The following is an 11,425-nucleotide window of genomic DNA, read 5'->3' as shown; positions in this document are numbered from 1 at the left end:
GTGGTGAACACTATCCCTAACCCTGAGGAGGTGGTGAACACTATCCCTAACCCTGAGGAGGAGGTAAACACTATTCCTAACCCTGAGGAGGAGGTAAACACTATCCCTAACCCTGAGGAGGAGGTAAACACTATTCCTAACCCTGAGGAGGAGGTAAACACTATCCCTAACCCTGAGGAGGAGGTAAACACTATTCCTAACCCTGAGGAGGAGGTGAACACTATCCCTAACCCTGAGGAGGAGGTGAACACTATCCCAAACCCTGAGGAGGAGGTAAACACTATCCCTAACCCTGAGGAGGTGAACACTATCCCTAACCCTGAGGAGGTGAACACTATCCCTAACCCTGAGGAGGTGAACACTATCCCAAATCCTGAGGAGGAGGTGAACACTATCCCTAACCCTGAGGAGGTGAACACTATCCCTAACCCTGAGGAGGAGGTGAACACTATCCCTAACCCTGAGGAGGTGGTGAACACTATCCCTAACCCTGAGGAGGTGGTGAACACTATCCCTAACCCTGAGGAGGAGGTGAACACTATTCCTAACCCTGAGGAGGTGGTGAACACTATCCCTAACCCTGAGGAGGAGGTGAACACTATCCCTAACCCTGAGGAGGAGGTGAACACTATCCCTAACCCTGAGGAGGAGGTGAACACTATCCCTAACCCTGAGGAGGTGGTGAACACTATCCCTAACCCTGAGGAGGAGGTGAACACTATCCCTAACCCTGAGGAGGAGGTGAACACTATCCCTAACCCTGAGGAGGAGGTGAACACTATCCCTAACCCTGAGGAGGTGGTGAACACTATCCCTAACCCTGAGGAGGTGGTGAACACTATCCCTAACCCTGAGGAGGAGGTGAACACTATCCCTAACCCTGAGGAGGAGGTGAACACTATCCCTAACCCTGAGGAGGAGGTGAACACTATCCCTAACCCTGAGGAGGTGGTGAACACTATCCCTAACCCTGAGGAGGTGGTGAACACTATCCCAAACCCTGAGGAGGTGAACACTATCCCTAACCCTGAGGAGGAGGTGAACACTATCCCTAACCCTGAGGAGGTGAACACTATCCCTAACCCTGAGGAGGAGGTAAACACTATTCCTAACCCTGAGGAGGAGGTGAACACTATCCCTAACCCTGAGGAGGAGGTGAACACTATCCCAAACCCTGAGGAGGAGGTAAACACTATCCCTAACCCTGAGGAGGTGAACACTATCCCTAACCCTGAGGAGGTGAACACTATCCCTAACCCTGAGGAGGTGAACACTATCCCAAATCCTGAGGAGGAGGTGAACACTATCCCTAACCCTGAGGAGGTGAACACTATCCCTAACCCTGAGGAGGAGGTGAACACTATCCCTAACCCTGAGGAGGTGGTGAACACTATCCCTAACCCTGAGGAGGTGGTGAACACTATCCCTAACCCTGAGGAGGAGGTGAACACTATTCCTAACCCTGAGGAGGTGGTGAACACTATCCCTAACCCTGAGGAGGAGGTGAACACTATCCCTAACCCTGAGGAGGAGGTGAACACTATCCCTAACCCTGAGGAGGAGGTGAACACTATCCCTAACCCTGAGGAGGTGGTGAACACTATCCCTAACCCTGAGGAGGTGGTGAACACTATCCCTAACCCTGAGGAGGAGGTGAACACTATCCCTAACCCTGAGGAGGAGGTGAACACTATCCCTAACCCTGAGGAGGTGGTGAACACTATCCCTAACCCTGAGGTGGTGAACACTATCCCTAACCCTGAGGAGGAGGTGAACACTATCCCTAACCCTGAGGAGGAGGTGAACACTATCCCTAACCCTGAGGAGGAGGTGAACACTATCCCGAACCCTGAGGAGGTGGTGAACACTATCCCTAACCCTGAGGAGGTGGTGAACACTATCCCTAACCCTGAGGAGGTGGTGAACACTATCCCAAACCCTGAGGAGGTGAACACTATCCCTAACCCTGAGGAGGAGGTGAACACTATCCCTAACCCTGAGGAGGTGAACACTATCCCTAACCCTGAGGAGGAGATGAACACTATCCCTAACCCTGAGGAGGTGGTGAACACTATCCCAAATCCTGAGGAGGAGGTGAACACTATCCCTAACCCTGAGGTGGTGAACACTATCCCTAACCCTGAGGAGGAGGTGAACACTATCCCTAACCCTGAGGAGGTGGTGAACACTATCCCTAACCCTGAGGAGGAGATGAACACTATCCCTAACCCTGAGGAGGTGGTGAACACTATCCCTAACCCTGAGGAGGTGAGTGAACACTCACGCATCCGTGTATCCTGCGAACTTCTTGCTTCTCCTCTTGGTGATAGGCTGGCCATCGTCGTCCACGATAAAGTCATCAATATCTGAGGAAATATGTGATTATCAGAGCCAGGAAGTTTTCAGACAATTTTTTTGTGTGCTGTAATATGTTTATATTTGCATAAATAGAACTGAGTTTCCCAAAAAGAATTTCAGGTATTAAATGTGTAACATTATCATCAAAAGTACCCGACTCCTCCTCTCCCTCCTCTTCCTCTTCTTCATCGAGGCGTTCACCATGGCGACGTAGGGGCGGGTCGACTGTCTCTCCCTCCTCCAGCTCCCCCTCTCCGTCCTCGTCATCTCCTCTGTGGAAGATCTCGTCTGCAATCTGGTCCTTCTCATCATCTTCATCATCATCCATAGTCTTCACACGGTCATACTTCTTCTTCTGTCAGGACAACAGAGGACGGAGACAGACGTTTAAACTGGGGTCCATGTCCTCATAGAGGATGGCGAGGATGGGGAAAGATGTTTGAACTGGGGCCCATTTCAGGTTATGCATTTATATGATACTTGAATACGTTATCATGACTCATTTGAATCACAAAGCATCTCAGTGTAGGAGTGCTGATATAGGATCAAATTAGCCTTTTCGATAACAATTACATGATTATAATTGAAGTGATTGCTTACCCTAAACCAGACAGGAAGGGACTGCTAACCCTAACCCAGACAGGAAGTGACTGCTTACCCTCCTCTTGACTTTGACTCCCAAGTTCTCCTCAATGAGGTCCAGATCATCATCATCCAGGTAGTCGTCATAGTCTGGGGAGGAAGGGAGTGAGAGAGAGGGGGAAAGAGGGAGGGAGGGTAGAAAGAGGGTGAGGGAGGAAAGGAGTGAGAGAGAGGGGGAAAGAGGGAGGCAGGGTAGAAAGAGGGTGAGGGACGAAAGGAGCGAGATAGAAAGGCGGGTGGGGTAGGAAAGGAGAGATAGAGGGAAAAGTGTGACAGAGAAGAAATTAGTTTACATAAAACGTCTTTCCTTTATCTACTAGGCAAGACTGTCAATTTTGGGGGAATGAAATCTCACAGCCCTGAAGCCCAAACTTACTGCGTTTCTTGCGTCTGTGTCTGACTTCATCCTCTGAGTCGCTGCCGCTGCCTGCTCCTCCGCTTTTCTTCTCTTCCTCTTCCTCATCTTCATCCACATCATCGTCGATGAGCCCCATCAGGTTCCCGTGCTCATCCTGGTCCTCTGTGTTTAACTCTTCCTCCTCTTCCTCTGTTGGGGGTTTGAGGAAGAATTAAACACACATGCAAACATTTGCTCATAAACTAAACACACTGATGAAGACATGATATAGGAATTGCATGGGCAGAGACATTCATGCGTCACACTCACACCTTCTGATGATTCCATACGAAATCAGTACATTGTAATCATGTGCTCACCATCATCCATAAACGCCTGGGTCTTTTTAGGCTTCAGGTCTTTCTCTTCAAACTCCTCCTCCGACTCCTCAGCCTCGCTATCGATGAAGTCAGACATGTCTGCAAGGCCTGGACACACACGCTACAGGTTAACACAAGGATCGCACTAAAAGAGAGAATTTGTATCATATATATTCAGAGAATAGTAGTCTCAGAGTTGCTTTAATTAACAGTCCTGCTGTCAGTTTAAAAAATGCACCAAACCAGGAAAGCTAGTAATGCACTCGATCCCGCATAACAACGTTCAGAATAGAGAATCGGATTGAGAACCGTAAGGAGTTGCGCGACTCTGGAACAACACGTTCACACAGATGATGGACGTCTCACGCACACAAAACACCAGTGAACAGAAAATACACATTTAGATGCTACAGTACCTAGCTAGCTAACGTTAGGTACGGTTAATTAAGAAACCAATGTTGCGCTGGGATGCTTGGTTTTCTAGCCAACCATCTTTGCGGTTTTATACGACGCTTACATAACTAGCTAACTATGCTTTTTCTTAGTTTTGAACTTCGTATCTCAGTAGCTAATTAGCTATATACCCATGCTAACTGGCTAGCAAGCACAAACACTCCATTAGCTAGCGAAGTTAAACGTGAAGGGCTTTCGTTAGCCATGTGGCGACTTTCAGTTGTTATATTACCAAGACACGTTGATAATGAACTCTGAATTGTGTATCCTTGACTTCAGTTAGCAATATGTTTTGTTGCTAAAAATCAAGAAACTGGGAGACAACAACAAGGCCCCTGTAGTTAGTTAACTTAGCCAGGAGGACAACAGTCAATGCTATTGTTCCCATGTTGTTGGCGCGGGATTATTTCACTGGACACCAAACTCCTTTTGTTAAAATAACTTACTTCTCCCTGCGACGATACTTGACCTAAATCCTTGAAATGTAGAAGGATATGTCGCTATGCTATATCTTCGCGCAAGCTTGTAATAATAAAAATGGCTGATGAATAGCGGCGTGTTGAATTCCGGTGGTGAGGAAACTTCCGACTCCGTGTGAAGTGGTTTGTTCTCGTGGAGCCCATCCACTCCCTCTGGTGGACAATATTATAACGTCAAGTCCTGCGACCACGTTCCGCAGCGATAAAAAGGAAAATAACGAACTAAGTATTGATTTCAACGTAAAAACAAACGAAGTAGACTCATAAGTACTTCAAATTTATAACAAAATCCGCAAATGCCACATTACTTTTAATCTAAAATGAGTCATCCGCGCCAGCAGGGGGCGCCCTCCTTCCCCACGGTTCCATTTCCATGACGTAGCAGAAGCTAATGAACATCGCGGAGTTGAGTGGCAGCTGCGAGCGGTAATGGATAACTGTACTGGTCATTCACACTTTTTATTGGGCGCTTTCTTATTGACATGTTTACTTGGGCTATCGCTCGGGACGGAACTGAGCTTTGTGACTTGCGGCTCGGTTGTAAAGCTGTTAAATGTAAAGCACAATGTCAGACTGCACTCTCACGACGTGCGCTACGGCTCCGGTGAGTCAATGTGTTCTTGCTATCTAGCCAACTGCCAGCGTCTACTAGTAGCTAACTATAGCTTGGATACAGAGAAATGGAAAAACAGCTTGACTTGATTATATTCTCTCTCTTTTTCATTGTTCTCACTCATGTTTCTGTTTGCCTGACGGTGTATTTGCCTCTCTGTCCTGCCAGGCAGCGGACAGCAGTCAGTAACAGGCGTGACCACGGTGGAGGACAGTAACAGCTACTGGAGTGTACGGGGCACCAGCGGGGCCCAGTGTCACCGGGGGACTCCTATTAAGTGTGGTCAGACCATCCGCCTCACACATGTCAACACTGGACGCAACCTGCACAGCCATTACTTCTCCTCTCCGCTTTCCTCCAACCAGGTCAAGGGAAACAACATGTGTGTGACCCAAATGACACCCTATTCCCTATTTAGACCAGGGCCCATATAGCTATAGTTAAAAGGGCCCATAAGGTTCTGGTCAAAAATAGTGCTCTGTATAGCGCAGAGGTACTCAACTCATACCCTACGAGGTCCGGAGCCTGCTGGTTTTCTGTTCTACCTGATTACTATTTTGCACACAACTGGTGTGACAGGTCTAAATCAGTCCCTGATTAGGGGAAACAATGAAAAAATGCAGTGGAACTGTCTTCGAGGTCTAGAGTTGAGTTTGAAGGGTATAGGGAATAGGCTGTCATTTGGGGTGAAAGTCTATGTCAATATTTGTTTATTCTGTTTTGAAACACTTTAGCCTGGCTCACTGTGTGGAGATAAGTGTATCACCATGTTTCACAAGAGGTCTGGACTAGTGGTCGACCGATTAATCGGAATGGCCGATTTTAATTAGGGCCGATTTCAAGTTTTCATAAAAATCAGAAATCGGTATTTTTGGGCGCCGATTTGCAGATTTAATTATATTTTTTTTTTAAATAAAATATTTTTATATATATATTATTTTTTATACATTTTTATTTATCTAGGCAAGTCAGTTAAGAACACATTCTTATTTTCAATGACGGCCTAGGAACGGTGGGTTAACTGCCTCGTTCAGGGGCAGAATGACAGATTTTCACCTTGTCAGCTCGGGAGATCCAATCTTGCAAACTTACAGTTAACTAGTCCAACGCAATAACGACCTGCATCTCTCTCGTTGCACTCCCCAAGGAGACTGCCTGTTACGCGAATGCAGTAAACCAAGGTATGTTGCTAGCTAGCATTAAACTTGTAAAAAAACAATCAATCATAATCACTAGTTAACTACACATGGTTGATGATATTACTAGATAATATTTAGCGTGTCCTGCATTGCATATAATCTGACTGAGCATACAAGTATCTAAGTATCTGACTGAGCGGTGGTGGGCAGAAGCAGGCGCGTAAACATTCATTCAAACAGCACTTTCTTTGCGTTTTGCCAGCAGCTCTTCATTGTGCGCCAAGCATTGCGCTGTTTATGACTTCAAGCCTATCAACTCCCGAGATGAGGCTGGTGTAACCGAAGTGAAATGGCTAGCTAGTTAGCGCCCGCTAATAGCATTTCAAACGTCACTTGCTCTGAGACTTGGAGTAGTTGTTCCCCTTGCTCTGCTTGGGTAATGCTACTTCGAGGGTGGCTGTTGTCGTTGTGTTGCTGGTTCGAGCCCAGGAAGGAGCGAGGAGAGGGACGGAAGCTATACTGTTACACTGGCAATACTAAAGTGCCTATAAGAACATCCAATTGTCAAAGGTTAATGAAATACAAATGGTATAGAGGGAAATAGTCCTATAATAACTACAACCTAAAACTTCTTACCTGGGAATATTGAAGACTCATGTTAAAAGGAACCACCAGCTTTCATATGTTCTCATGTTCTGAGCAAGGAACTTCGACATTAGCTTTCTTACATAGCACATGATTTACTTTCTTCTCCAACACTTTGTTTTTCCATTATTTATTAAACCAAATTGAACATGTTTCATTATTTTGACATAAAATAGCCTCCAACACTCTACTCAGCAAACTGGATGTAGTCTATCACAGTGCCATCCGTTTTGTCACCAAAGCCCCATATACTACCCACCACTGCGACCTGTACGCTCTCGTTGGCTGGCCCTCGCTTCATACTCGTCGCCAAACCCACTGGCTACAGGTTATCTACAAGTCTCTGCTAGGTAAAGCCCCGCCCTATCTCAGCTCGCTGGTCACCATAGCAGCACCCACTCCTAGCACATGCTCCAGCAGGTATATCTCACTGGTCACCCCCAAAGCTAATTCCTCCTTTGGTCGGCTTTCCTTCCAGTTCTCTGCTGCCACTGACTGGAACAAACTGCAAAAATCACTGAAGCTGGAGATTCCCATCTCCCTCACTAGCTTTAAGAACCAGCTGTCAAAGCAGCTCACAGATCACTGCACCTGTTCATAGCCCATCTGTATACAGTCCATCTATCTACCTCATCCCCATACTGTATTTATTTATTTGGCTCCTTTTGCACCACAGTATCTCTACTTGCACATTCATCTTCTGCACATCTACCATTCCAGTGTTTAATTGCCATATTGTAATTACTTTGCCACCATGGCCTATTTATTGCTTTAACTCCCTTATTTACACTCACTGTATATATACTTTTTTCTTTTTTTTTCTACTGTATTATTGACTATGTTTGTTTATTCCATGTGTAACTCTGTGTTGTTGTATGTGTCAAACTGCTATGCTTCATCTTGGCCAGGTCGCAGTTGCAAATGAGAACTTGTTCTCAACTAGCTTACCTAAATAAAATGTATTTATTTTTTTACTTGAGGCTAAATTGATTTTATTGATGTATTATATTAAGTTAAAATAAGTATTCATTCAGTATTGTTGTAATTGTCATTATTACAAATAAATAAATAAAAATCGACCGATTAATCGGTATCGGCTTTTTTGGTCCTCCAATAATCGGTATTGAAAAATCATAATCGGTCGACCTCTAGTCTGGACCTTTATGGCACAGGAGGTTGTAGGGTGTGTTGTCCTTGATGCTGGATTGAACCCCTGCTGTCTGTCCCCCTCAATCACTAACTACAATACTAAAAATATATATCATTGTATAATTGTTCATGCTTTCTCTGATCCTCTTTCTTTCTCCCTCCCCTGTGCTCTCTCTCCCTCTCCCCCCTCTCTCAGGAGGTGAGTGCGTTTGGTGAGGAGGGCGAGGGGGACCACCTGGATGAGTGGACGGTGCAGTGTGGAGGGGCGGTGTGGCAGCGCGAGGAGGCTGTCCGCTTCCAGCACGCCTCCACCGATGCGTTGCTATCGATTACAGGGGAGCAGTATGGCCGGCCCATCCACGGGCAGAGGGAAGTGCACGCCATGATGGGCCCCAGCCAGCACAGCCTGTGGAGGGCCATGGAGGGGGTTTATATGAAGCCCAGTGAAAGCCCACTAGGGAACAAGGACTACAGCCATCCTCTACACACAGAGTTCTGATTCAATCAGACTACAGCCATCCTCTACACACACAGAGACTGACTACAGCCATCCTTTACACACAGACTGACTACAGCCATCCTTTACACACAGACTGACTACAGCCATCCTCTACACACAGACTGACTACAGCCATCCTCTACACACAGACTGACTACAGCCATCCTCTACACACAGACTGACTACAGCCATCCTCTACACACAGACTGACTACAGCCATCCTCTACACACAGACTGACTACAGCCATCCTCTACCCACAGACTGACTACAGCCATCCTCTACCCACAGACTGACTACAACCATCCTCTACCCACAGACTGACTACAGCCATCCTCTACCCACAGACTGACTACAGCCATCCTCTACCCACAGACTGACTACAGCCATCCTCTACCCACAGACTGACTACAGCCATCCTCTACCCACAGACTGACTACAGCCATCCTCTACCCACAGACTGACTACAGCCATCCTCTACCCACAGACTGACTACAGCCATCCTCTACCCACAGACTGACTACAGCCATCCTCTACCCACGGACTGACTACAGCCATCCTCTACGCACGGACTGACTACAGCCATCCTCTACGCACGGACTGACTACAGCCATCCTCTACGCACGGACTGACTACAGCCACCCTCTACGCACGGACTGACTACAGCCATCCTCTACGCACGGACTGACTACAGCCATCCTCTACGCACAGACTGACTACAGCCATCCTCTACACAATAGTTTTGATTATCAATCAATCTGACCTGGCTCTATATACCATTTTCTTCCCTGTTGTCTCTCTCTCGCCCCCCCGGACCCAGAGTTGTGATCTACTCTGGCCCCTGGCCCCCTGTATCCAACCCAACTTAGTTGTCTGCCTACCTGTCTCTTACTCAACTCCCTCTGTTTTGAGGACACTCTCACGCACAGTGGATCTAATCTGGGGGTTGCCAGGACAACTACAGAACTCTTTGACCAATCCAATCTCTGTCACCTGACCTCATCAACAGAGACTATTTGATACACTAAACGAATGCTGCTACAAGATGTAGTAAATACAATTTTCTATTTCTCCTCCACACACCTCCTCCCAACGTGGTACTTCAACATAGACATGTAAAGGTATGTGAGACACCAGAACAAAAACAGCTAGTGATTGTATTGTTCTGTATGTCAGAGGTGCTACATAGCCATTTTGCTAGTGCCTCTAAGATGGTGCCCCGTGTCTGACTGGTTATAGAATGGGGTAAATATGACTTCATTAGTCCCCTGATATGATCAACAACAGACTACGGTCCATATCAATTCTGCAGGTTTGTGTTGATTGTGCACAGAAACGCTAAATGGAGGCCAGTGTTTATTTTTAAAAAAAACACACAAAAAAAAAAAGTATTGTGCATCTACAAACGTACGAAAAACAACAGCCTTGTTACGGTGCCTTTTATTACATTATCGATTTCTCTCTACTATTCAAACAAGTGTCGTATCAATAAAGAGGAGCAGTTTGAACCGTTTTAATTAAAGAAACATTTGAATCTTAAGCACACTGCCTATCCCCACAATTCTCTTCTTTACCATGAACAAGTAGGGTGTCTTTGTTTGACTTGATTTCAGTTTAAGTCCATACAGTATTACATATCCCTTCCATTGACTAAGCTGAAACATGAAGAGTACCATAATTCTCTGTCCACTACAGTATTATGTCACAGTCAGTGGTAGGAGTAGATTCCATTCAGGAAATTCAGAACCTGAATCATAATTCCAATTGAGGAACAGAAAGGAACGTCCCCCATTGAAAATGCAAGGCACTTTTTGAGTCTAGAATTTCTCAATTCACCTTCTAGAGCTAACAGAATTGGATTGGAATTTGACCCCAGCCACACTGTCATTGTCCCAGGGGTTGACAGCTACAGCCTGTCTGGTCTGACATGAGTTTTACAAAGTGTTTTATATCAGCTGTCTGTGAGTGTTCATTTCAACACAAAGGTTTGTTTTCACAAGACTTGTACATGATTGTAATAGATACCTCAGATTAAATGGATGTCTTGTGCTAACCAGTGTTATGTTCTCTGTCTGTCCTTGGTTGATGACGTAACTCGTCTGTATCGTCACGGCAGGAAAGGTCTTCTCTCTTCAGATTTCTACCCTCGTCATCAATGGCTCTTAATACTTTTTATTACAGAGACATAACAACACTTAAAGTGATGCTCCAGAGATTTTGTATAATTTCAGCCAGAAGGTTTGAAAGTAGTGCTCATGTCACAAGCCAAAACGGGTCCCTGAAAATTGTGCACTACTGTATGATATGTTAGGTCCTGCAAAAAAAAACAAAATTATATATATATTTATACACACTACCGTTCAAAAGTTTGGGACCACTTAGAAATATCCTTGTTTTTAAAAGAAAAGCAAAAAATGTTGTCCATTAAAATAACATCAAATTGATCAGAAATACAGTGTAGACATTGTTAATTTGTAAATCACTATTGTAGCTGGAAACGTCAGATTTTTAATAGAATATCTACATAGGCGTACAGAGGCCCGTTATCAGCAACCATCACTCCTGTGTTCCAATGGCACGTTGTGTTAGCTAATCCAAGTTTATCATTTAAAAAGGCTAATTGATCATTAGAAAAGCCTTTTGCAATTGTTAGCACAGCTGAAAACTGTTGTTCTGGTTTAAAGAAGCAATTAAACTGGCCTCCTTTAGACTAGTTGAGTACCTGGAGCATCA

The 11,425-nt window shown here is 45.5% G+C and overlaps 2 protein-coding genes across 2 annotated transcripts in view; one reads left to right on the top strand and one right to left on the bottom strand.

Annotated features, from left to right (window-relative positions):
* The window catches only part of LOC139388517 (SPT6 homolog, histone chaperone and transcription elongation factor), a 50,653-nt gene extending 45,938 nt beyond the window's left edge, over positions 1 to 4,715 (bottom strand). Inside the window, exons 1-6 of the mRNA XM_071135215.1 lie at positions 4,617 to 4,715; positions 3,718 to 3,825; positions 3,377 to 3,547; positions 3,017 to 3,090; positions 2,512 to 2,713; positions 2,285 to 2,366 (exon numbers count right to left, since the gene is read on the bottom strand). Of these exons, the coding sequence (XP_070991316.1) occupies positions 2,285 to 2,366; positions 2,512 to 2,713; positions 3,017 to 3,090; positions 3,377 to 3,547; positions 3,718 to 3,814 (626 nt within the window). The 5' untranslated portion in view covers positions 3,815 to 3,825; positions 4,617 to 4,715. The remainder of the gene's footprint in view (positions 1 to 2,284; positions 2,367 to 2,511; positions 2,714 to 3,016; positions 3,091 to 3,376; positions 3,548 to 3,717; positions 3,826 to 4,616) is intronic.
* Positions 4,716 to 5,007: 292 nt separating this feature from the next.
* Positions 5,008 to 10,745, top strand: LOC139388518 (stromal cell-derived factor 2). Its single transcript, XM_071135216.1, has 3 exons — positions 5,008 to 5,253; positions 5,431 to 5,627; positions 8,392 to 10,745. Exons 1-3 carry the CDS (start codon positions 5,079 to 5,081, stop codon positions 8,692 to 8,694), a joined length of 675 nt encoding a protein of 224 aa, XP_070991317.1. The 5' UTR covers positions 5,008 to 5,078; the 3' UTR covers positions 8,695 to 10,745.
* The last annotated feature ends 680 nt before the right edge of the window (positions 10,746 to 11,425 follow it).

Source organism: Oncorhynchus clarkii, chromosome 29 (assembly GCF_045791955.1).
Source record: "Oncorhynchus clarkii lewisi isolate Uvic-CL-2024 chromosome 29, UVic_Ocla_1.0, whole genome shotgun sequence".
In the NCBI taxonomy this organism is placed as follows: domain Eukaryota; kingdom Metazoa; phylum Chordata; class Actinopteri; order Salmoniformes; family Salmonidae; genus Oncorhynchus; species Oncorhynchus clarkii.
The sequence above is the reverse complement of the archived record's forward strand: the minus strand, read 5'-3'. Positions and strand labels throughout refer to the sequence as shown.

Bases quoted from the DNA above. Each gene is read 5' to 3' on its own strand.
- LOC139388518 (XM_071135216.1), top strand. From the start codon at position 5,079: ATGGATAACTGTACTGGTCATTCACACTTTTTATTGGGCGCTTTCTTA. The intron at 5,254-5,430 runs GTGAGTCAATGT...CTGTCCTGCCAG, and splicing joins CGACGTGCGCTACGGCTCCG to GCAGCGGACAGCAGTCAGTA. The intron at 5,628-8,391 runs GTCAAGGGAAAC...CCCCTCTCTCAG, and splicing joins CTCCGCTTTCCTCCAACCAG to GAGGTGAGTGCGTTTGGTGA.